The sequence below is a fragment of the Nesoenas mayeri genome (assembly GCF_963082525.1).
Source record: "Nesoenas mayeri genome assembly, chromosome: 3".
NCBI lineage: Eukaryota > Metazoa > Chordata > Aves > Columbiformes > Columbidae > Nesoenas > Nesoenas mayeri.
Window position 1 is genome coordinate 36128528 of NC_137544.1, and position 26179 is coordinate 36154706.

The 26179-nt window shown below is 37.8% G+C and overlaps 1 protein-coding gene across 2 annotated transcripts in view; it reads right to left on the reverse strand.

Annotated features, from left to right (window-relative positions):
• Nucleotides 1–622: 622 nt before the first annotated feature.
• Nucleotides 623–26179, reverse strand: part of UBE3D (ubiquitin protein ligase E3D) — a gene marked incomplete at its 5' end in the record, with an annotated part of 53080 nt that continues 27523 nt past the window's right edge. The window contains 2 exons of one of the 2 annotated variants that reach the window (XM_080342309.1): nucleotides 623–794; nucleotides 6453–6591. In XM_080342309.1, coding sequence (XP_080198435.1) covers nucleotides 786–794; nucleotides 6453–6591 — 148 coding nt within the window. In that variant the 3' untranslated portion in view covers nucleotides 623–785. Of the gene's footprint in view, nucleotides 795–5872; nucleotides 6592–26179 lie in introns of those variants that run through there. The other variant, XM_080342308.1, reaches the window with a different exon arrangement.

Genomic DNA, 26179 nt, shown 5'->3' on the forward strand with positions numbered 1-26179 from the left:
GAAAGCTTACAGTGAACACTGAATAAGATGACCGGGGTGGCATCATAAAAACTAACTTAATGAAGGATAATTCTGTAGCAGACAAGAAAAACAAGACAATAACATCTTAATTGAACCTAGAAATCTCTATCATTCTGCAAAGCAGCATTCAGATTTGTCTCTGAAATACTAACTCTCTTAATATCACTTTCTCTTGTCAGTATTTGCTCAATATAATTTTATAACTTCTTTCCTAGTCATTCTGCAGTGTTTCAACAGATTTATTATGACTTTTAGTAAATGCAGGCAAACACAAAACCTCATCATATACACATTATAACTTCTTTTATTTTAAAGTCAATGAAATATTTGTATTCATATTTGTACAAAAAACTACATCTGCTTTTCAAGCACTACATAAGGCTTGGATACTTATTTGCTATTTAAAATAACTTGTTTGAAATCAAACTTTAAAACTTCCACATAATTATCCCAATAAACCAGAAAATTAATCCATCCTATGTCATCCTGGTAAACTATCCAAATTAGTCAAAACTAGAAAAAGTACATAAGAGGCACTTTTATCCTAATCTGCAAAAATCAAAACAACCAAAAGAGGCCGACACTAACTACACTTGGGTTCCTCACTGTAGTTTACATTTTGTAAAACAAGTCAGCCAAGGGAAACAAAAATGACTGCATTTCAACAGAGACTGCAATGTATTTGCAGTGGTTTCTCCATATTACCATCAATGTTCATTCAGAAGTTTCTAAGACCCAAGCAGTCTGCAGACTTCAGGGAAATATTACAAGGCCTATAATTGTAAAAAAAAAAATAAAATTACAGTATTTAGCAACTCAACGTTGTCTGTAAAATATTACAAAATATATATATTTAAATCTAGAATTCATTTTGTGGGAGAGCCTCAGAAAGTAATACAAATTTTTAAAAAATCTTTAAAAAGATAGTAAGCTATTTTACTGCATAAATGGACTTATTTATTTTTTCCTTTCTAGGATACTTTAATAAAATACACAATATTTTTAAAGCCATTCCTCAATGTTTTCATTTCTTATATCACTATTTCCCAAATCGTTTTGAGCCAGAGTAGCTCCTTATCCTGTCTTTGCTGCAGTTTGACTCTGCTCTAAAGGAGTGGAGTCCAACTTCAAACAATTTGTGCAAATTCTCCAGCTACAAATGCCCAGAAGGGAGCAAAAGAAGGAGCTGAGCTTAACAGGTTTTTCTAAATTGTACTCAGCTGTTTGCTTCAAAAAGGATTGTCAGAAAACAGAGGTGCATCTGCAAGTGTCATCTATCTTCAGCTAACTTCTTTTTTAGATAAACAAGTTTGAAAGTGCTTTATATATATACACACATAAAAGTATCAATATTAAAAACCACAACATCAAGGCACACTTTAGTTCAGATCATGTGTAGACCTGAGAAACAGCAGTGATTTTGTATTCTCCCTTCCATGAATCTTTTGAGTACTTTTGATACGCATATACTAGAGCCATTAAACTATAATGAATACTGTATTTATTCATTCTTATGTTTCCTGAGCACCTTGCTACTTCATATCTATAAAGCAGTCACTTTGAGGATATTTTCTGCACTTGATCAAAACACTTTAAATGCTTGAGAAATTGACAGGCTGCTCTATGAAAAACTTTTTTTTTTAGGAAGGTAACTACAAATGAGTTTTTCCTTCAAACACCTCTAGGAATGCTTATTGCAACAACAGAAAGAACACCTTTTGTTTTTTTCTTAAACGCTGGCTCTACTTCTCTTAACTGGATAGTGTGCTGATAAGCTAACAGTGGCACCGGGAGCAGCACCGAAGAATATCAAGGGCTATTTCAAACACAATTTTGAAACTGATCGGAGTTCATAATGACAATCTTCTTTCAGTTTCATGCAACTGTAAAAGTTAAAATAAAACCATGATCTGTTTAACTCTGAGAACTCTTTTTACAGTCTGTGGCCTTATGATGGGCGCCTTGATATGGAAAGTAAAATCCCTGCTTTCCCACAATAACAGCTGTGAGAGAGAGAATGTGCTGAAGAGACCCATATATCATCATAAGAATTCAATATCCAGGACATTTTCTGTTCACTGCGCTCAAATTCAGAGAAAGAAGAGAAAGGTTAGCAAAACACAGCAGAGATTACTTGTCACTTTAAAGCATCTCCCTGTGTTAACTGTTCTGTATTGTAGGGTCTAAAGTACCAACACATCCTCTCGGACCACGCTGAGAAGTAGCAGCTGAACGGTTCAGTGATAAAGTACACGATAACTCAAGTGGGTGCTGGATACAAGCGCTTGCAAGTATTAAGAATAATATACGAAGTCAAGCCCAAGTGCTCCTAAAGCAAAGGGCTGACAGCTGAGGTGGGTATAGAGCCAGAGAGATGCAGGACGTAATAAGGTAGCACAGATTTCTGTAGAGGGTAACAGACGGGCAAAACAATGCTCGGAGCAAAAGCAAGCTAAGAAATTTTTCAATCTTTTCTAGTAGCCAACTCCTCTCTCCCTTCTTACTGCTTTCTGCATTGTTCCAGGATAAATATTAGGTACCTCAGTCAATCCTATTCCCTTGATCCAAGACATCCTTAGGAGAGGTGAGGGATTACAAGCCTGGGAAGGTGAAAGTCAGGGCTGCAAATCCATGTTATGCAGTAATCCTGGAGGCAGACATCAACCAGCAAGAATTTGTCTACCCAGCTTTGGTACTTCAAGAGCTTTCAGGCTCAGGCTTGCTAAGATTTAACTCTCTACAGTCCATCAGAACAATGTCAGTTTAACCGTGCAGGTAAAATGAGAAATGACCCAAAGACAACCTAGCACCTAGGATCAACAGCCTGGGGTGCTTAAAGCTGGCTGCAGTGAGCACCGAACCCCTTAAAGCCAGCAGAGAGCTTTGTAACAATCCGATGGTGTTCCAGCAACATAAATCACACTGAAAGATGTTCACAGGGTCAAAACGGAATTGAAAAGTGATTTCAAACACTATGTTACTAAGCAGTAGCACACTGTTGGAAAATAAAATGTAATTTATGTCTCAGCACAGATACGGAGTCTGCTAAGCCAGTCCCAAAGAGCCCTTCTAGAGCACAAAGCAGAACAGAGTTTATTACAGAGATGATTAGCAACTAAGCATATTTCCTTCGTGTGCTTTTTACAACTTAAACATCAACTAATGCATACGTATACCAACTGAAATTTTGGCTTGTAAACACTGCAATGTTGTAATATAACAGAGAGACAGAGTAAATACATTCTCAAACAATACAGAGGGGTATGGCTGACATAATTTTTGTCTACCTAATTACAAACAATTGGATGTTTTAAAGCTATATAGATAACGATCTAAGGAGTTAAACTATAATTTAGATCACTACTTCTACAGCTGCCTGTTAGATTAATTTTAAAATACTGTTCCAGAGCATAAAAAAATGTGCCAGTGGAAAGTGGTGGTCCATTTCACTGCACACTGCAAGTCCAACAGTGGGAACACTTACGAAAGGATAAAACTCCATCATTTTCTGGGGTTGTTCCCCTTCTAACTCCCCTGGCATTCAGCTGGGAGAGCCTGGCCTCCTGTAGAACAAGACTGCTACGTGTGGATAACAAGAAACACTGTGATTCTTTTCACTTCAAATACAAGGATTATTGTGACATAGATTTTTTTTTTTCTAGACCACTGTAGGTTTACTACAAAAGAAAACAAAACTAGTTTTTGTCATTTTGCCATTGCTCTGTTAAGACACACGAAATGCCAGTTTTCAATTAGTGCCCTTTTATTATTCCCTGTTTGGCTCAGTCCTCAGTATTTTGGATGCAGAGGGATGTTATACTCAGGCAATTGCACAATTTAATATTCAACTCTATGCAGATCTTGCCAACTTTTTCCAAGAAAAATACACAAAAACTATGACATACAAGTCTATTATTTGCTGTAGAGAAAGTGAACAAGAGTAGAAAGAAGCAAGCCAGAAAAACCTGATAAGGCTGACAGCCCATTGTAAAGCAACAGTGAAAAGCTCACACAAACTTTGTTTCTGCTTTATGGATTCCCAAACTGAGATCCAAACAAGATTCACAAGGATAAAAATAAATAAAACAATATTTTCCTGGATGGTGTTTGCCCTCCAGGACAAACACTTGGTGATACTGACTGTCTGTCAAGGGGAGTTAAATTTGGAGCCAAAAGTTTATCAAAATAGCTATTTTTCTTTCCTCTCACTTGGTAAGATATAACATTATCTTATCAGAGCAGGCTTCAGAACTTGGGCTTTTTGAAGACTTTGAATTTTTGCCTTTCTTGTTGCTGTGAGGGCACAAACACTGGCAAACAGCTCAAAATGTACTGTTGCAGCAGGGGAGGTTTAGATTGGATATTAGGAAAAAAATTATTCAAGGAAGGGGTTGCCAGGCATTGGAACAGGCTGCCCAGGGAAGTGGTGGAGTCACCATCCCTGGAGGTGTTTAAAAGATGCACAGATGAGGTTCTTAGGGGCACGGTTTAGCAGTGGGCTTGGCAGTGCCAGGTTAACAGTTGGACTCGATCCTAAAGGTCTTTTTCCAATGAAAATGATTCTATGATCTTTAGCCTGAAATCATGTTCACAAACATGACTGGTCATTGTCACCTCACCTACCTTGGCGCACAGGCGGGCAGACTAAGACCTTGTGCCAGCCAGTGCTGGACACCACTGTCCCTCACAGTACTCCAGCTCAGCAAAGCACCGTGACGTTTGCTTTCAGTGGTTCCACCAAAATTTGAGTTTGAAAGGCTGTGGTCAGACGGTCTCCATGGGATGCATGCGGCCTTCATGCCCCACAGCTGACATAACCCTACCCCTGACTGGCTTCCAGGCCACGCATGGTGGGCCTCTAGAGAGATGGTTCATTTCCAGAGAGAGCCTCACCAAGCTAAAATGACCCAGGAGCAATAAACGCAATCACGGAGTTTGGTGTTTTGTGCACTGAGGTAAAAACCATTCCTGAGTTTACTGATTTGTATCTGCACCAGTTGACCATCAGTTATCACTTCTCTACCCAGGTACACAAATAAAAGGAAATCCTAAGTGCACAACCAGGGATTGAGTACACACAGAAACAAGACAGGTCATACAGCCTCAGCATTCAAGGAGAGGCTCCCATTTAAACCATCAGGGGTAAAGCAGAGAAGACTTTATCACAGATTACTGGAGAAGAAATACATCCTCCTCCATTCGCTTCCTAATAGGAAACATGGACTATTCCACTGCATGGATAACTAGTACTGGCCAGTCCTGCAAACTTGTAATTTTTATTATCTCAATCTGCCAGCATCCAGGAGATTCTTCAATTCTATGGCCTCTAAATGTACAACCCAATAACAATTCTGACCTTGGGTATTAAAATACCATGTTGAAACGATCAATGGCTGCTGCCATACCCAAGAGTCCACTGCACACAGATCTCCTTGTGTTTCCAAGTATGCAAGATGCAAAGGGAGGAGACAAAGCAAGTGCATACTTATTTCCTAACATGTAGAAATGCTTTCAGTAGTTGTACATCAGTGTAGCTCTATTAAAATAATTTACTTGATTTTGGTTTATGACCATGTTCTTTTGGCTCAAATATTCTACAATAAGATTATTTTTCAGTAAACATAATTCAGGAACGCTAATTAAATGTGCCTTAACTACAAACTGTGAGTATGGACAAATAGAAGCTACCGGATTTCATCCTATAAACTGTTTAGGACACTCAGTCCCCCTATAATGATGATTCTTCTGTAGCTGTCAAAACAAACACATATTCAGGTATGCTTACTGCTCAGCAGCTGGTTACTTTAGATTTGCAAGGGAAGACAGAAGCATCATAAAAAGGTTGAGTTGATATGCATATCGTCGTGAAGTGAGATGTCTGGGTATTTCATTTGTAAAAAATAATATGTCTTCTGACATATGATAAATACAAATCACAATTTAACACGCCTGCAACAATGTTTCCTTAGGAAAATTTCTGTGACTGCTGACAACTTCAGCAGCAACGTACAGAACACTGTCCACAACACTGGAAGAAACTGTGAATGCTTCACTCCTAATTTCACAGGTTTTCACCACTGGAAATCTTTATTTTTAGTTGAGGATTTTTTTTTTTTTCTGAAGCCAAGAAGATTTGATATCATTATTCTAGCTACTCCAGCCTAAGCTTGATGAAATTTCTTTAAATATCTAATTTAATTTAAACAGTGATTCACTGTTTAGAAATCCAATGATATTCCCTGCCTTGGTCTACGTTTAATACAATTGAAAGAAACTAAGCACTACAAGTTCTCCATTGCTATATTTAATATAATAGAGAGTCATGCAACTACAGAAGATAAACCTTTACTCTGAAAGGGTTTATAGGCCCCAGTGAGTTTTCTTTTTCCTAGAAGTAACACCTTTATACTGAAATAGCTGCTGTTCCTTACCTGAAAAGAGTTCATGCGTCGAAGTGAAGGTGGCAGAGAGCTGGTACTCAAACCCAGTATCAGCAGTAATTCCAAACACGTTTCCGATGGAAACTTCAAAGGGTGAACTCCAATGTCATTTTCCCACGTATCAGCAAGACTATACAGTTAAAAAACAAACAAACAAAAACCCCACAACTTTTTAATTCTCTTAAAATATATCTAAAACTCAAATTTCAAATAAATATTAGAATAAAAGATAGATAGAAGAATAGATAGATAGAAGAAGATAGAATAAAAGATAGATAAAAAATTCTCTTCACATTTTCCCTGTAAAAGTCACAGATAACTGTGTTTTACCAGAAATACAGGGTGCATTTAAAGTACTTTATCTGTACGACCAATCTTACATAAAGATACATAATGCGAAAGGAAAACCTATCATACATTAGAGCAACCTGCTTATATTTCTAATTCAAAGTTTGAGTATTTCTGAACCAAATCTCATCTGCCACTGGCAATTTCCCCTCCTAGAGTGTTTTTATATATATTCTACATAGAACATAATGCCTCCACTTTTTATTTTGTTTCCAGTAAGAAAAATGTTCTTCCACTTCTGAGAAGACAGGAGGTCAGGTGTGATTTTCAAATTGATGGTTTTTTCAATCCTTTGTGGTGACACAGGCAAATTCAGGTGAAGCCAGCAAAACTGGGGCTTTCGATTTTTCAGAAATCAGCAAGTCTAAACAAAGCACTGTGCAGGCACCTTCAAACACAGCTCGAGAGTCTGGAGACTGAAGGTGATATGCTAAGGTTCTGGGTCTTGGCAAGGTGTTTCCACAGATCAACACCTTCTCTGAAAAGAAACTTTTCAGAACTCCGAGCAGTATTCAAAACATGACAGTTTACTTCAGTACCCTGATTCTGTTCTTGTGTTTTGACTTGAGGATTTTTTGGAGCTGCCTCCTCATTTTGAAGTCCAACTCTTACAGTCCTGACACTGCACTAGGAATTTTTCTGTGGCTGTTGGTTTATTTGGGGGAAAGATTGTTTGCATAAAGACATCTAGCCTAATTATATTACAATTCCTGTTTATTAATGGCTCAGTTATTAATATTTCCTGAAACAATTTCAGTGTTTTCACTTATTACAAACAAACCTCGCATGCCTTAGCACTTACTGCTCCAGGAGCACTCATGTTAGGAATAAGTCTTTATGATTTGTCCTTTTACAGCATTTAACACAAGTGGTTGTGGGAAGTCATTGCTTTATTAAATCATATCTCTTTGTTCTTCTTTATCTCTATTACTCTTGTGGTATTTTTCCACAATCTTCATTGTAGAGGAAGAACAAAAACATCTCCAAAATCAAAACAGAACACAAAAAACTCTGGTTTTTTACCTAGGTTTCACAAAACCTTTCTGTATAAGGTGAGTTGTCTCATTTGCAGGGCAGGAGAGGTAACTGTTTGCTTTCTGTTTACCGAAAGGGGCAGACTGGCTGATGGTGCTTCTCCAGAGCATGAGCACCCATGGAGGACTGCTGGGCCCATCAGTGCTTCCTCCCAAATCAATCCCAAATGCCAACAGCCAGAGCTGGCTGAGAGCTCCTCAGCCACGTTAACACAAACTGTGTTTTGCTCTCCTGATCTTAATTAAATAATGGATCTGACATTAAGATAAGGCAAACTGTCAGAAGGAGTTTCTGGGAGGGCTGAAGAAGAATACGGGGAAATAAACCAGTAGGACTCAGATGTGCAAATGGTAACTTTAGATGTAAGCAGGACTTTGCATCCATGTGCTCTCCTCCCCTGCTCCCTTTTACTCAGCAATTAATTCTTGTTTCTAAGCCTTCCTTGAGAGAGAGCAGGCTGGGCCAAGCCTGCTCCTTTTATGAATAAAGGCAAGAGCCAGTGTAACTCCCAGAGAGCACTGCACAACTTGTTATGCTGACTGAAGGCAATAAGAAGGAGGTAAAACAGATCAGCTGGAAGGTGAGGTTAACAAAAGAAATAATGCTATTTTATGTTCTTCCTTCTGCAAACATTCGACTTTTCTACATTGCAAAGAAGCCCTGAGATTCTGAACTTCCCAGTCTGACAAAAATAACTATGACTCTCAGTATCAAATAACATAAATAAATTCTACACAGATTCCCTAAAAGTCATTCCGGGTGCAAGACTGCATCTACTTCAGACTGACTTTACAACAGATAAAATCTCACCACTAGGTATTGACCTTCACGACATTTAAGGGAAATGTGAGTCAGCTTTAGAAATCAGGCTGTAAAACAATAGATGTAGTAAAACATACTCAGTAAAATGGTCCAAACTAGAAGTATTCTCTAAGTTAAGAAAAGGACATGTCAGAGCGAATGTTTTCACAAGACATTAAATCCACCTCTGTAAATCATCATCATCCAGTTTTGCCTGCCACTGATGTCACCAACAGGAAAGCCCAAATAATTTTAAGCATCCTGTCTGTCACTCCATCCTTCTGAATTTCTACCTCTTTATCCCTCTCCTCCCCAGAAATTTTAAACCTCTTAGCCTATTTTAATTTTTTTGGGGGGAAGTTTCATGTTTCCTGAAAATCACGGTCCAAGCAGTGATGAGAAATCCATATTAGTTACTTCGCAGAGAAAAGCTGCTGTTGGAGCTTAGCAACACATATAACGGGTAATCAAGTGATGTTTACCTGAGACAATATTAGCATAAACTCAATAATATGACATTTATATCTAGCAATAATATAAACAAAGTAAACATGTTCTTCACAGCCTACCATACTCCCTAATGAGTCAGCCAAACTGAGAGACTAGTGCTTTTACTCATGTGCACTCAATTTTGTGGGTTCAGGACAACAGAAAAGAAAACCTTTGAAGTTCTGGGGCAGGAAGAAGAGTTGATGATAACAAAACTCATCCCCAGTAAGAGCAAGAGTCAAAGCTCTTCCTAGTTTTAAGCAACTGCAGCCTCTGCAGATTGAAATGACACATCAAACTCTCCCTTTCTGTTCCATCCACAAGATATACATTAGTTTCATACATGAAAATATAATAAACAGACTTAAGGGTAAAAGATACAATTAAAACCTTCATATGACTTTCATTTTCAGAAAGGTAGAACCACCTATGATGAATGATAACCAAACTGTTTAATATATTTCTGGCATACATTTCAGAACCGAACTAAAGTAGTACAGAAAGTGAACGGAGTAAAATTCTACTCAAGGGGGAGGATACTTGGCTATTGATATGAAATAACTACTAATGTGTACTATGTGCTAAACTGTCAGAATGGAGCATTCAAAACAAGTAAGAAATAAAGATGAAAGGCTGCAAAACAAGTAAGAAATAAAGATGAAAGGCTAAGACTATCTCCCCACTTGCCCTTTTCAATTATTTCTTTAAGGAACAGGTTGCATGAAGGAGACATTTAGAGCATGATATGACTGTAACATTCTCATAACCAGTCAAAGAAATACAGCTAGGAAAGTAAAATTCCTATAGTAGTACTTAAAAGATGTTTTTAATAATGAAGTGGTATTTTCAAAGCTGTTTAGCTGATAATAATGGAAAATTCAGGGAAATTTGGATTTCTTAAAAAAAATAAAATCAGCAAATGTTATCTGAAATTCAACCAATTAATTCTGAAAGCAGAGATGAGTGAAACTTGAAAACAACTACTCAGACAAGACTACAGATTAAACAATTACCTCTTCAGCAGAAGTAATTGATCACAATGTTTTCAGATAAGCACATTTGATTCACTGTGCATCAGAGAACAGTATTTCTCCACTGGTCATTAAGGAATTGATACCAATCAATTGCTAAAATGCCTACACAGGTCAGAGTAACATTAGAAAACTGTGTGCTTAAAAGCAAGGTTTAAGACACTCAAATAATGAAATAAATCTATTTAATAATTCCATGATATAAATACTAGCAAACAAACACAGTCATCCATCAGGTCATGGAACCCATCCCTAATGTCCTTTTTCTTGATGGAAAACATAATATTCATGGCATATCAGTGAAGGAAGAGAAAACTTTGTATTTCAAAGCCAGGAAAAAATTATAAGAATTCTCACAAGATTTTGAAAAACTGGACCAGACTTCCTGCAAGGTTGCATTTCTTTCAAAAAGAAGCTTTTTCCATCAGTGTCGAGGCCATTTATCAGTAGTAATCACCCTCCATCATGTATGAGATTGACATCAAAATGCAACTGTCTCAGCAACAGACAAAATAAGCCTGCTTTTGAAGAGGAACAGGTGCTTTCCAGAGCATGCCCATGACCACCTCTGATTTCCCAGGCTGCTTCTATAAATACATGTTAATGGGCCATCCATGGAGATCAAAACTGGGAAAGGAAAAGCCTCTTACTCAGAGCACCACTCAGTGTTGCTACCAAGGCACTGGATTAACTCGACTTGATCACTTACGATCTAACTAAATGCTCTCTGCATTTCTGGCTACAAACACTGCAAAGCCCTTGAAGGAGATGACTGTGTTAGCCCTGGTTTCAGTGTTTCGCTGAATCAAGGCCATGCCGAAGAATCCAATATAAAAGGTGGCAGAGGCTCAGCCGTGGCTCTCAGAGTTCAGCGAATGTGGTTAAAGCTGCTCTTTCCACAAGCTATAGCTCCAATATAAACAATAGATGACTTCATTGAACCAAAGGACAAACCTGTTAAATTAAATAACTATTTGTAAAAATGATTTAATCTAAAACCAATTCTAAATTATGGTTGATGATGTGTCTGTACACTTAATATACAAGGAGGCTAAGTTATTTATACTTTTAATTACCCTTGCAGTAATCTAAAAATGACATAAAAATCAATGCATGCTCATTAGCTATTAAACTCTTGTCAAAATTTAAATAAGGAACAGTTAGAAGTGCAGCACTTCCACAGCCTATAGCAAATTCCTTTAGAAAAAAAAAATGAAACCTTTCTTTATAGAATCACTGCCTCCCTCCTAGAATAAACATCTGCAGTCTTACTCTAATGCCGTTCATTATTCATCCTCAATAGTTGGGAGGGTCAAGTGAGGTTTTTGAGCAAACCTTCCCTGGGATCTTTACCAGTTGCAGGGTATCCCAAACCAATAGGTTTTAAAACTCTTGTGAGAGACAACAAAGAGAAGAACGAAGATTTAACGCACTGGTGTCCTGCAAGAGAAGAGGAATGTATCAAGGGAAGAAAGAAGACAGAGAGCAATCATCCAGGGAACCCACATGAGGAGGTGGTTTTTAAGATTTATTGCAATGGACTACAGTGGCAAATAACAGAAGCTCAATCTCTAAGTTTTAAACCTGATTTTTTTTCAGTACATCACTATAAAGACAAGATATATACTCATACATGGAGTATATAATACATATACTTCAATATGTACATATAATTATGTGGAATTTATATATTAAGATACAACTGTGCATATTTATATAAGTTAAAACAAATATATATCATAGTTGTATATACACACACAACCATTATTAACAGTCTTCTGTCTCTTTTCTGGGTAATGCATATTTTGAACGGTGCAGCTATGTACTTTTGGAGTCCTGTCAAAAAGAAGTTCTCTCAAAATCCACTACAAAAACAATTCAGCAGTTTTTAAATACCTTATCCTACAAAATTTAAGTCCTTCTTGAACTTTCAGTGTGTCACCATTTGAAAAGGACAAGTTATTTAACACTAATTAGAAAGGCTTATAATGAAAATTCAAATTTAACCTCACCAGAGTACCATCTACCCATTGCCATAATATATTTCAGAAGGGCTAATATAACAAGTATCAAATGTTCTTGCAATATTTCAAAGGGTCTTTTAATTAAAATTATTCTATTTGTTCCAATGAAAGCTTTTGTGATTTAAATCAGATATTTTGCATGCAATACTATTATTTCTATCTCCAATATGCAGTATAGATTAAATAACTCATACTAAAAAGTACATTAAAAGACAGTGAATTAAATTATTTTGTTCACGTTAGACAACTGCATATGAATCACATCTATATTCATTTTATTTATATATTTTTGAATTATTTTACTACTTCGCAACATGCTTTGACTATTTTAAACTATTTAAGGGAAGTCAGAGAGAGAAGTGGAAGCTGCCTATCTCAATCTGTAAAGTATAGGCTAAGTTCTCTTTGTTTCATAAAACCCAGCAACGTTATTAGACTCATCTGTCCTATATCAACTTAAATGTAACTGAATTGATTTTGGTATAGTTATTCAAAAATGGTATTAGCACAAATAAAGCCTGTGTACAGCCCACGGAATTCAACTCTCTTTTTTTTCAGGGTGGTAAAGGGCAAAATTAGAAAGCCAAACAACTATGTTAATATATTGTGCCAAGACAGGCAGGATTGTTTACAAGTAGATTATTCCTCTGAAGCACAGAAAACTATCTCCACATAATGCAACCTTTTGCATGGGAATAAATATTGATATTTTAATCCTGTCCAGTAGTAATTTTGCCTTGGAGCATATAGTTTTAAAGTAATGCTCAAAGTATTTCTCCAGACAAAAGATTTTGGGGTGTTCAACAACTGCTTTTCTACATTGCCTTTCCTCCTCCAGCTGGCTTCTCTGCAATTTCAAAAGCATTACTTCTAAGTTGCAAACCATATCACCCATAAAATATTTTCATTCCACTGCAAAACTGTACCAACTGTACAGTCCCTGCAGAAGACAAAACAGTATTTCAGCTGCAAGAATCACTGAAATAAAGCTTAAACATCACAAGGAAAGATTAGCATGTGGCAATTTGCAACATTTAAGTTGAAGATTCATAATTTATAAAGTAAATATATGAAAAGCTAAATCACATGACAACATCTAAAGTAGACTTATGTTCAATGGGACACCTAGATGTGTGGCACCACAAACACTTGCAAATGTATTAAACTTAGATTCATGACAGTACTCAAGCCATGCACAGATGGTCAGTGAGTATAACTAAGACATTATCATATTTATTTAGTTTCAGCACCACATAAGCAAAAACAGGCTGATCATAGAATGAAAAGAAAAAAGAATAAAATATAAATATAAAATCCCAAGCCTGACAAGTACTTCCCAGGCTATGTCCTACCAGCAAAACCACAGTGCACAAAGGTACAGCAGAAGCAGCTATATCCACAATGACAACCCATAATAGTAACTGTATATGGGGAGAGAAATTCTTTATTCATTTTTCTGCAAGTTCAAGAGGTTGTGGCAAAAGCTGAAGCTGTAAAAGCAGAAAACGGCAACAAATTTTCATCAGTTAGAATGAAGTTCTGCTTTAGAGCATCTGACTGAAGAACACAAGCTCATGGAGAAAACAGCTCCTGCTGGGCTTGCAATGCTCGAATATATATAGACATAATAGAAAGAAAACATGGTAGACAGAATTTAACAGATTCACAATGTATTTCCTTGAAACTACTTTTTAAAATTCCCTATGCCCTTTTTGATCAGCTCAGTGCAAACTCACATGCGAATTTAGAAGTTCCTCTGCAAAACCAAGACAAGCCCACAGGAGCTTAGCTCTGGCTGAGTATTGCCTAAAGTCTGCTGTGACTTCTCCTGAATATCCACACTATGCAGAATTGCTGGAGCAGCTCCAAAGTAGAATGTAATTGCAGACTTCTCAGCATCAAAGCAATGTGGTCCCACTAAAAGGAGAAGGAAATTACTCCTATAAAAACTGCACGACCAATGCTTTAGAATGTGCTTCTTCACTTTAATGGTTGTGTTAAGGCTTTAAACTTCAGTTTTGGAATGTCTTACTGCACCTCAGCTGGAAAGAATTAAAATAATTTTACTGAAAACAATAAAGATACTGATTGCTGTAGCCAGATCACTGTTGACAATTCACCACAGTGGAGGATGGCACTGCTGATGGTCATCACCATTTAGACTAGCAACAGTTCAGCTGTGACCCTTGACTGCAGTTTTCTTGGCTATGTCTCCAACTCAGAATGGATAGGTTTACCTGCTCCTTAAAATACTTCACTTCTTGATTCCCTCCTGGATACACCTTACTCTAAATCAGAACAGATGGCTCATAATTTCCCTCATGTATGGCAATAACTGTAGACTACTGTGCCTGGGATGGATGCAGAGCACACAGTGCTATTGACCTATTGCTAAAAGCCTGACTGGTGCCATCTTACATGGAACAAAAGTGAGCAGCAGCAAAATAACCTCAAATTCTGAAGCTACTTCTTTTTTTTTTTTTTTTTTTTAATTTTTAAACCTTCCAGCACTTCAGGTATGTAGAAAAAACAAGGGCCACTGCCCTGGCAAATGGGGGTAAGCCTCCTCTAATAACTCTAATTTCCTGAAAGGCAGAAGTGCACAGTAGGGCTGTAGAAAAACAAAGCACTATGTAAAAGCTCCTTCATGGCAACTGCTGACATCAATATGGTTACCCTACAGCAAATGCAAGGCAATTCCAGATAACTCATCCTTGAAAGACACATGTAATTTTAAGGAAACATTTTGACCTGCTCATGAGACTAGTGACGCATGGTAGATAGGCTGCCTTCCTCAGCAGATTCTTCTTGTAACTGTGTTGTTTTCAAATTATAGCTTTTTCTCATCAGGGGCATTAACAAGAGTGCTCTTCTCTATATAGCTGCCTGTTTCACAGAAATGGTAAGAAAAATATCATTCAGACTGTTTATCTCTAAAATTGTCCAATGGCTTTGAAAGTCAAGGTTGGAAGAAAGAAGGTGGGAGTAACTAGCAAGGCAGACAGAAAGGACCGTCACACACCCTCCACTTCGCCAGAGAAATAAAACATATTTGCCTCAGTGTATTTTTTTTTTCATGAACCAAGCCCAAGAACTTATAGAATCTTATCAAAGGACAGGTAAGCTGGTTTCCTCTATTCACCTTCACCCTCCAGTGACACACTGTAAATGCAGAGGCCTCCTCTTACTTGTGTGGACATCAGGCAACATCTCCTATAGCAGTCTCCCCACCTTCCCACCTGGATGCTGAGGCAACAGGCTGTTCACAGCCCCTCCAGGCATCATGACATGGAGTAAAAGCCCCAAAGAAAGCACAAAATGTCTCTGCTCTCTCCTGGGCTACATTTCCACAAAACTCTCATAGAGGAATGATATTACAAACTCTTTCCTCCCTCTTTTCCCACCCACAGGTTGGAAACTCTAATCAAAATACACGAGGCAGACTCAGGAAGAAGACACATTTATCGATATTGACACATTGTGAGTTTTGAATGCCCAGATGCTATCAATAGCACTACTCTCCTGAGATGCTTTTACAACTCTTCATGAAACTACAACTTTAATTTAAAAGCCATCAAAATGAGATGTTACATTGCAGAACATAAAACACACAGTGTCAAGTACGCTACCAAAAATACAAGGGCTCTTAACCTCAACAGAAAGTTTCACTATGTAGAAATGCCAGGTTCAGTATCTGAGAATTATTTTGCACGATGTAAAATGTGAAAGGTTGATAAACAGGCAATAACAAAGCCCAAATCCATCATTCAAAACAGTGTCAAGGCAGATCAAATACAAAAAGTAAATTTTTGAAGTAGTTCAGTATGAAAGGTTCCAAAAACCTCAGCAGTAGTCTGCCTGGACTCATTAAGGGCCAGATGCTTAGGAAAGAGAAGACCTACCTCATTTGAAATGGCATTTAATTCACTTCACCTAATCAATTAACAGATGAACAAGTTATTCAAAGAGTAAATGTATAATAAAGTTTAAAGATGGAGACAGCAAAGATCACTTAGTTTTCAAAGATGAGTAGAACTTCTCATAATGAAAACAGGGGCAGTGAACCAAGCTGCACTACCTTAGCAAGGAATTTTATTAGTATATCTATTTCAAAAGAAACTAGTATACGTTGTCCAAGATTTAAAGACAACTATTATAGTTACCATTCTTGACCTCTTATAATAATGCTAAGCATCACAAATGCAAGTTCAATAATTATTTTCAGTTATATCAGCTTAGTTTCAACTGTGACTGACTTGTTTTCCAGATTCAGCTGTTTGAAGTCCTCCTTTGCTCACTGAGACATTACTGAAGTGAGTCCAAAAATACCTGGTTCACTTGTCCAAAACTGCTACCAGATGATTTCAATATTGGTAAATCTGATTAAAATATCTACAGAATAGCAGCAATTGTGTCATGTGTGGCCAGTCTCAATACTCATTATGGACAAAATCTCAAACCTCACAGATGCTGCAGAAAACAAAAAGAAACAACAAAACCAAACACCAAAACCAAAACAATTCAATAGGTGAAAGATAATGGTTTGAGGCTTCACCAGATTTAAAGATTACTTTACCAGTTCTGCATCCAGAAAAGCAGAATTTTGTGTCCAGACTAAATCATTCTACATTAAGCAAGGTGAACACAATGATGTTCCAAGACAATGATCCCATTGCTTATTGAAACAAAATCTAATTATTACCTGGAGCACAGGACAGAGTACATATTCCTGTTGTATCTACACAGTGTAAAAACATGCACACATGCTGCTTAAAGGTCAGCACCTGTAGCTTCATCAATAATCCAGAAGTTCCATGCATCTGCATCCTTTCATACAATATTCAGTGTCACTGCTTGTAAAAATGGTAATACCAGCCCCAGCTACATTCAGGCTCGTGTTTTTTCTTCATTGCTTTTTTGGGATTGTGCAGCCCCCTTACATGCAGATCACCCTGTATGGATTGCCAGTGAATGTAAATTCTTTCAGAGGAACCCTACTCAACAGATTTTCAGAGCTAGTTATCAGAAAACCTTGACGAATTGGAGCCTTTGCAAAGAGGAGGAAGTATATTTTCCCTATCACAGTTAAAAATAAAGTTTCTGACACCGGTGACATAAAATTCTCTTCTACTAGAGTAACTTATACCCTTAAGGCATTACAGCAAATATGCAGTGTTACGGATTTTTCTTGCTGTGTGTGGGAATTTAAGTCTGAGGACAGAATGCCCTATACAATAAGGATCTGGACCTGTCTGCAGAAGTGGTGAACTCACTTTAACAAGATTGCAACATCACTGTGTGTGAGGCTTCAGTGGTGCCTCGGAATGATCTACACAACAGAAATCACATATTAACTCTGAAATGCTGTCAGAGGAGCACTCTTACAGATTGGGTAAAAGGAGGTCAGAAGCAAAGCTTAATTCAGTCTGTGAAAACACAGATTGCTCAGATTTACAAAAGAGTGAAAGTGTCTAAAGCAATTCTGTTGTTTTGAAAGCGTGTAACTTAAAACTTTCTACCAAACAAACTTCAGCCTCTTGTAAAATATTTTTCCTAAAAATATTAGGCTCAATTGTTAAAATTTAATGCGTCTAATTGTACATCAGAGTTTTTATTTCCAAGCCCTTAGAAATATTTTCACTAATTACTTTAAAAAAAAAAAAAAAGAAGGTATTGAATATAAAGTATGTCATGAAATAAATTCCATTTAATTCTCCTTGTAGAGCTTCCTAGAAGAAGGCAGTAAGGCGATGCTAAACTAAGGTCCCAAAAATTACCTCACAGAGAAGGAAGAAATATTTGGGTGCCGAAGAATGAGGTTAAGAAATCAGATTAATTGTACAGGAGAATTAATCCTCCTGCTAGGGAATGACGATGATCTTCTTCATCTTCTGTTTGTTTTGTTTGGTTTTCTTCAGTGATGCAAGTAGTTTCCTTCTAACAATGATAAAAGTTTTCCACTAGTATAGTGAAATGGCCTTAATATTCAAGAGGTGCTGTCACTTCATTTTTCTTTTTATATTATGGGTTAATAGCACCCTTGTCTTTGGAGTAAAGGGATACAGAGGAAAGATCCTTCCTACTTCGCTCTATTATTTCAGTTCTGTCTTAACCAAATTTTCTTCATTTTTAATGTGCACTGGACTTTCTGAAGAGCAGCTCTGCTCTGCATGGATAAACATAGAAAAGTTTGTGTCTTTAATAAGGGCTTAGATGAATAATACCAAATCCCAGTGGGCCTTGTTAAAGCAACATCATAAAATTTTTACACTTCCTTAGGACTTAGGAAAAAAAATATGTCTATCAGTCTGAGCTCATGCTGACTAATATGGCCTTCGGGAAGGGATTGATTCATGTGTCTAGCCATTAGAAACGGATTTATAGGTGCAATTATGATAAATCAGCATAGATTTATTAAGTGATGATCAATTAAAAAAAAAACAGTAGTTACAGATGAAAATATAAGACATGCAGGACCAATGCTGAAATGCTGTAAAGCTGGTGTGACGTCTTGGTTCTGTGCACTGTGAGCACACTGAGAGGTATTCGTATCACTCAGTTTTAGGTACTCAGTGACCTCATTGATGAGCTAATGAAGATACTGGTGCCAGCTGTTGACCCTGCTGGGACACCTGAACTCCTCATCACTCATTTCCTAAACTGCTGCGGTCCATGGTGCAGTGTCTTTAAGCCACCCCAAATTGGCAACAATTTACCTTCAACCACATGCTCTAAACTGCGGCAGCTGAGGACTTGACTATCAAGTGGCTCAGATGTCTGTGCTGCAAAAGCGGGGAGAAAAGTTGCTACAGGAACTTCAGCTAAGCCCATGTTACTGAAAAGCAGGGTTGGCTTATGCATGACAATCTGACCAACTTTCTCACCTAGGCTTTGCAGGGAGAGGAGCAGAGAGGTACTATAGCCCACGGGCGGGCAGCAAAACCACTAAGCAATGCAGTGTCCCCTTGCCTTGTTACTTGTGGTCAAACCACAGTCGCCAGTAAAGATTCCAACCACAAACCAAAGGGGCATGGCATTAGACACTACATATAAAACATGGCCCATAACCGCAGAGCTCACAGCTGACCTACCGCTTATTAGCATAGCCTGTTGAAACTACTAGGCAAAGGATGCGAACAGAACTCATGTCAGACACCTGCATCTTCCCCCCACGTCTCTCTGACTGCCTACGTCAACCAGCAGCCTCAACGCCAGCACCTGATGCCAGAGGGAGGGTGTCTTTGATACCCTGTCCCAACAGTCCTGAAACAGGTGTGCATTCAGGGTCCTGGACTTGCAACAAATAGCAGCACTTATTTCCTCAGCATAATCAATCAGGCAAGCTGAAAAGAAAAACTAGTTTAAAAAAAAAGATCAAATGAAATTCCAGTTTAATGAACTGATGGTCTATATGCTGCTCTATATGCTGCTCTTTCTTGTACCTAAAGCCTTGGGTTCCCTGGCCACAGCATAATGCACCTCTCTGGATGTTCTCATGCAGGTTATTCCTACCAGCTGTGCCACATGAAGATTTGCATATGCTCCATAAACCTTAATTCCCCTTTTAAGACCTATTATACCAAGCAGGAGGCCATTTCTGAAGTTGAAATGGATTTTCAGAACAATATAAAAATGAAAATGTTTTCTGGCCTCTGATTTTTAAACCTTTGGGTAAAACTAAATCACTTCCACAATGCTGTTCATATTCCATATAGAAGTATTCACAAATACCAGGCACTCCAGAACATTATGCCTGAATCCAAAGGGAGAACTTAGACTGCTGTACAAATAAAAGCTGTAATCACTGTTCACAAAAAGCTCTCAGCTTGCTGCTTTAAAGTTTTAATTTTTTTCCGATGTACTGACTTCAGAAGAGAATTCAGTATTTCAAGACATAATTACATGAACCTGCAGCAATGCAAGGAACACCACAAATCACAGAACTGGCTGATCTGTGGATTTGCTGAGAGCAAAATTTATTATTTCCACTCATTAAATCCAAATCATTGCCAAAAAAAAGCCTAATTACTAAAGTTGGAACTCCACATATACCACATCTTCCCTTTCGCACTGAAACTGCAATTTTTCTGGAACAGTTTATTTTTATCGCTGTTTTCCCTCTTCACTGATATGATTGTAGCAAAATTTCTACAGATGCTTACTCTATGCAGGTATGACAAAACACTGTCATAAAAATATCAGCTGTGGCTACAAGTCAAATTTAACAAGCAATTACCTCCTAAATAAATAAATGGATGAATAAAACCAGCAGTCAAGAACCTAAAAATAACCTTAAGGTTAATTCAAAACATAAACTGGCACAGCAACATTTTTGACAAAGGTCACAAATAACCAAACTACCTGATTTTACAGTATCCCACAGTCCACTTTGAAAACTCGCAGCAGACTAATTGCCAGTCTGGAAAAAGCAACTTTCCACTAGCCTCTTTTCCTTGTCCTCAGCCAGTACACATCCTCACACATCTGTTGGGTTTCCTCTGTGCATGGAAACGCTCTTCCATAAATAACCCCTCAATCCTACACAAAACTGTCCCTAGTTTTAACACCTCCTCTCCTCAGAGCTAGTTCCAAAATTTTCTCTTTCAACTAATCCAAAGCCTGCCCCTTCTGTGATGGCAGAGATTTAGCAGTGTCTGCATAATCCACACCTACATCGATAGAGCCCTTGGCAGCACTTGTGCAGGTGTTCTAGTCCTGCTGCGGACATGACGTAGAGCTGGAGGAATCACAAGGGCCACCAGCCACTTTGTGCGCACACACATACCTGGACACAGATTAGTCAAATGCAGATTATTTTGGCTCTTCCATTTTGTTTTATGAGCTTTCTTACAGCTGTATGGATCAAGAAATATGGAAAACTAGTCTTGGCTTAGAAGCAGGAGGAATGGGGAGACATAAAGGCTGGCAGCTGAGTTCTGGACATGAGCTAGAGCAGACGAAAAAAAGAGAGAGTGGATTTAAATAGAAGATTAAATCTAGGTTTATCCAAGTTAAGTCAGTGCTGATGCAGGTGTTGATTTTACAGACAGACTAAAATGCAGCTTTGATAAAAGGAAGTGGACGTGGAAAGACTGAGTGACAGACACCAGCTCAGTGAGAAGCCTTTCAGTGGGTGACCTCGTTCAAAGAGGAGATGCAACAGCTGAAAGTAAGACAGCTGCAAGTAAAGTACTATAAATCCTCTGCAAATAAAGTTAATTAGAATGGACTTCAGACGTAGGAGAACACACCCTAGGTAAAGAAATAATGCCACACTTGACAATTACTAAATTGTTGACTACCAGCCCAAGCAAGCCCGTGGTACTGGCGTGGCTCTCCATGCACATCCAAACTCATCACTTTGAAGATCTTCCATAGACAAAGAGAGATATGATGAAGCTGAAGCTGAAAATCTTTTGACAGGTCAGTGACAGAGTTGGAAAACTGAATTTGAAGGCATCTCCGAGCCAAAAAGCTCATCTCACTGAAAGAACAAGCACTGTGTCGAAGCATTCCTTTTTGCAATTTTATCATGCTTCATCTTAAAAGCAATTCTGTTTCTTTACAACATTGTTCCTCTGCAGAAAACTCACTGCTCTAATATTCGAAAGCTTCTACTCTCTAGTCTAAACCTTTTCTTAATCAACTGTATCTGTATGTTCTCTCCAATTTCTACTGAGGACAATTAATGAACATTACAGTTATCAGGTACCTGCTATTACACTATGTTCTTGAAGCAATATGCTGAGTTAGACTTGCATCAGACATAACTGGCGATACAAGAAACTCACCTGGACAATTGTGTTAAATTCAATGGTCCTACGCTTATAGGAGAGCTGCAGAGGTGCTAAAAGTCTCTGCAGAATTGCTATGTTGGGGGGCAAAAAACAGCTTCTCAGTAACTGATTTCTTCTTGCAGTAGACAGTGAGAGTTTCACGAGTTTCAGAAAAACAAAACACGAGTTTTCAATAAAATCGCTCAATTCAGAAAAGAGTTTGTATTTCTTAATCATCATGACATGCTTGATAAATTAGAGACCTTAATATTAATGACATGCAGCCACTTCTGAGTGAAATACAACAGCTGAACAGCAGCTTGCAGCAATAATATGCAAACAGCTGAAAACAGGAAATAGAGAATATTGATAGACAATTTTTTTAGGTATGACTATAACCAGTAAAGCTCACATTTGGTAACAATATTAGATTCAAAGGCATTAAATCATTAAATATTTAATGGCACTTCTTAGAGCCCCTTTAAGTCCCTTTTTCAGAGGATGACTCTTCATATTACCGGCATTAATTCCAGCTGGACAAAGCTATGCTGGATTATGCTGGAAGTGTTCCCCAACTTCCAGAGGAAGTTTAAAATCTGGAAGAAAAAATAGTGTAAAAAATACTTAGAAATGCTTCAGCATTGTGCTCTGTAGGCCATACAACTGTTTCTATCACAAGATATCAACTTTGGACAAAAATGAGGAGACTTTATATTGCTCAACCGTATTGCTTTGTGAGAGACATAGGACAGATGGGAAGCCAGCCAGTATGGAAACAGAAGTACATATGAAAGTGTAACTACCTCAACAAACATTTCCATACTAAAATAAAAGAGTTTTGGAGCTTTCAGAGAAATCAGTGTCTACAGGGGAAAGAAAAATCATGCTCAGTTTAAAACCCAACTTCCAACAAGTTCTGCTACTATGGCAGCTGCCCATCGCTACCAGCTGAAAAGCCCCAGCTGCAGCACTGGAGACGGGGACATCCAGTTGACAAACACGCTTGTGGTTATTCCACTGAAGAACCATCTTCAAGGAGTAACTGTACAATTTTGCTTTCACTAGGAAAGCCAGCAAAATCATAGCCCACAGGAGCTCTCAAGTGATTTCTGTATTCCTGCCTCTGGGACTATGGAGAACTCCAGAACATCAGAATCCAGTCAGTGTCACTGTGAAGTAAGGAAAATTTTGAAGGCTTAACAGGTATTATGGTAATGGAAGAATATAAACCAAATTTAACTCTTAACCATACACAGGAGGGAAATCGGCACAGTCAACCCAATAGCTCAGTTCTGAGTAGTTCTAATAGTCCTGCCTTTGGCAATTATTTGACTGAAATTTGATAAAATATTTGAAATTCTAAATTCTGCAGCAATTTTATTCCCTGGAACAACACTTTCCACCAGATCTCCTCCTCTTCTGCCTCAAACATTGATATCCACACAGGCGTCACTTATTATGCCTATTAGTTATACAAATTATATCATTTATAGCTTATGGCGAGTATTCAAAGGAGCTTGTTCTGTTTGTCCTTGATGCTACAGCACTTAAAATAAGCAACCAACAGCAATATCCTATTGTTGCCACACACAAATGGAAATATCCTGAACAACTTCACAAATTAGCCTTCCTTGGTCTCAAGTCATATGCTCCAAATTTGCTTTAGCCTCACTGATTTAAAAAGTATTGCAAGTAAAATTAGCAGCCTAAATCATTTTGTTAATCTAAGCATTGTTAGTTTATGCAGCCTGTCATGGAGAAATACAATAGAAACAACAAATGCTAATTAATTTAAAACAGCCCAGGATCCCAGAATTCAGTAAATCAAGTTTTGAGGTTTAAGCAGTTCTTGTCAGCAATCTGTCCAACGGGCTTTTATAAGTTTTGTTTTCTCACTTTTGGCTCGTTATAAGATTCCTGCCTGCCTGCTCAAATGGAGTCTGTCATTTAAAACGCATTATAGGACTTAAGTACTTACAGTTCCCAAGTGAACCCAACAGTCTTTGTAAGTCTATAACAAACAAACCATAAGCCTCTCAGTGGAAAGCTGCTATAGTTTGACCTATGATTATAAAATTATCCTCAGTGGATCATCACTATTACATTTAAACTATCTGGCTTTCAAAAAAGCAGTGTTACAAGAAAAGTAAGACGAATATACTCAATATACGTATGTGTCAAATAAGACTTGAATAGATGTGACACTGCTGTCCCTCCAGCAAACTGGCCAGTAAATCTAACTTGTAAATGTAATCAGCAAGAACACCACACACTGTAATCCCAGTGTAGTTTTGGATCCCCATGTCCATTTTGTCAGTATGAATGCAAAATCATATTTAATTAAATCCGCCAGTCCTAAATCAAGAGGCAACTCAGTGAAACTAGCAGGAAGATCAACATACAAGTGATCAAAAGAGTACGACACAGCAGTAGTGAACTGCTGGAACTTGCTGTTACAAGAGACTGTGGAGGCAGACAGCACCAGGAAGGTCAAAAGTGTTTATTCACATAGATGATCGAAAGATGCATGAAGAGATAGCAAAGGAAACAGGCAGGGCTGTGCCCTCTGACATCCTTAACACAGCCACTTCAGAGCTGAGCACTACAAGGAAGAGCTGAGGCTCACATCCCATTGTACAGAACATCTCTGAATGTCAGAGGGAGGATACTGGGCTACATGGTACACTGTTCTGGCCCAGAGTGGCATTTCGTACATTCTTATCATCCTATAAAAGTGGAATTAACTACCTGGCAATGCAGTTGTTTCAGCCTATACATTTAAAATCAGTTTCAGATGGTCCTGCTGCTTTTAATTCACATTTTTTTTCCCATTCAACTTGATATTTCTCCCATCGCCAGACCTGAGACTCACCACAAAGCTGAGCTGCAGCAACACGAATCAGAGAGACAAGAGAACCACCAAAATTGTGCTTACCTGAATCACGCCATCACAAATAAAGAATAATACAGAAAAACGTATACAAGACTGAACTGTATTTTTTGTTCTATCATATTTACAGAATCTCAAATCGTGATTCAAAAGCATGTTAAATGTGATAGGAGATCTTAATAGCATGTTTATCTATTTTTTCTAAAAAAACCGAGAACATAAGTAACTAAGCAACAGCACTTACAGTTAATTTCCTATTTTTTTATTTCAAGTTACTAGGTATATAGAACTTAACACTTTTAATGAAGAGTACAACAGCAGTACCCTGCAAAACTAGTAGTGACACATCAGCATGTTTCATGCTACACAAGAAGAAAGGCTGGCCATTGGTCAGATAATTAACGAATGGCTAAGCGATTTGGGATCTCAAATCTGCTTTTAAAAAAAACAGTCAGAACCCTACCTCCTCTGACTTCAGTGCTAAATTTCAAAGGATGAGCAAAAAAGGCAATCTAAGCAACAAATTCAGCTGGAATGATAACATCAGCAAATTTTTTGAGCAAAATACAAGAGACCTTATTTGGTAGACAAAGCTTTATTCCAACATTTCTTGCTTACTTCAATTAGTACTTCTAAGACTATTTAAAATTGGAAAGAGTAGATACCAAAAATATGTCAGCTCTGAAAAGCTGGAAAGATATATCAGGTCTGTGTTTAGAAACAAGAATGAAGTTCTCAAGTAACTACCATAAAACGATGCTGCATGTGGCAGGTCTACTTTCAATAAACAAGAAATTTCAGGATATTTCTCCTGGAAGTTATACTTAAAAGTTGTATACATCTTTTTCCAGAGATGGGAAAGGATGTTAACAGTACTGAAGAACAGTTCTTTCTTCCAAAGAATGATCTCTACCTAAAAATAGTTCTCGGAATGGAACTTTCATGTCTCCCTCCAAGCTTCAGTCCAAGCATTCAAAGTTCAGGGGGCTTATAGCTTCCATATCTATTGAACTATGAAAAGTATTTTTTTCCCTTCCTGTCCCAAGACCCTGACTGGTATCAGACTGCACCTTTCAAAAAGCTCTGCCTGACTGCACAGTCAACTCTTTTAAGGCAACCCACACCTCCTGTGGTGTCAGTTCTCTTAACATGGTACCATGAAAGAATTCAAGAAGGGAATAGAACAAAAAAATCTGAAATAAAACATCTTTCACGCTCCATTTACAATTACACCCACTCATTTAATCATTCCAGATACAGTACAAGAAGTTTATTATACTACAGAAATCACCTCAAAGAGAGCCCAGAACAGCAAAACACTGGT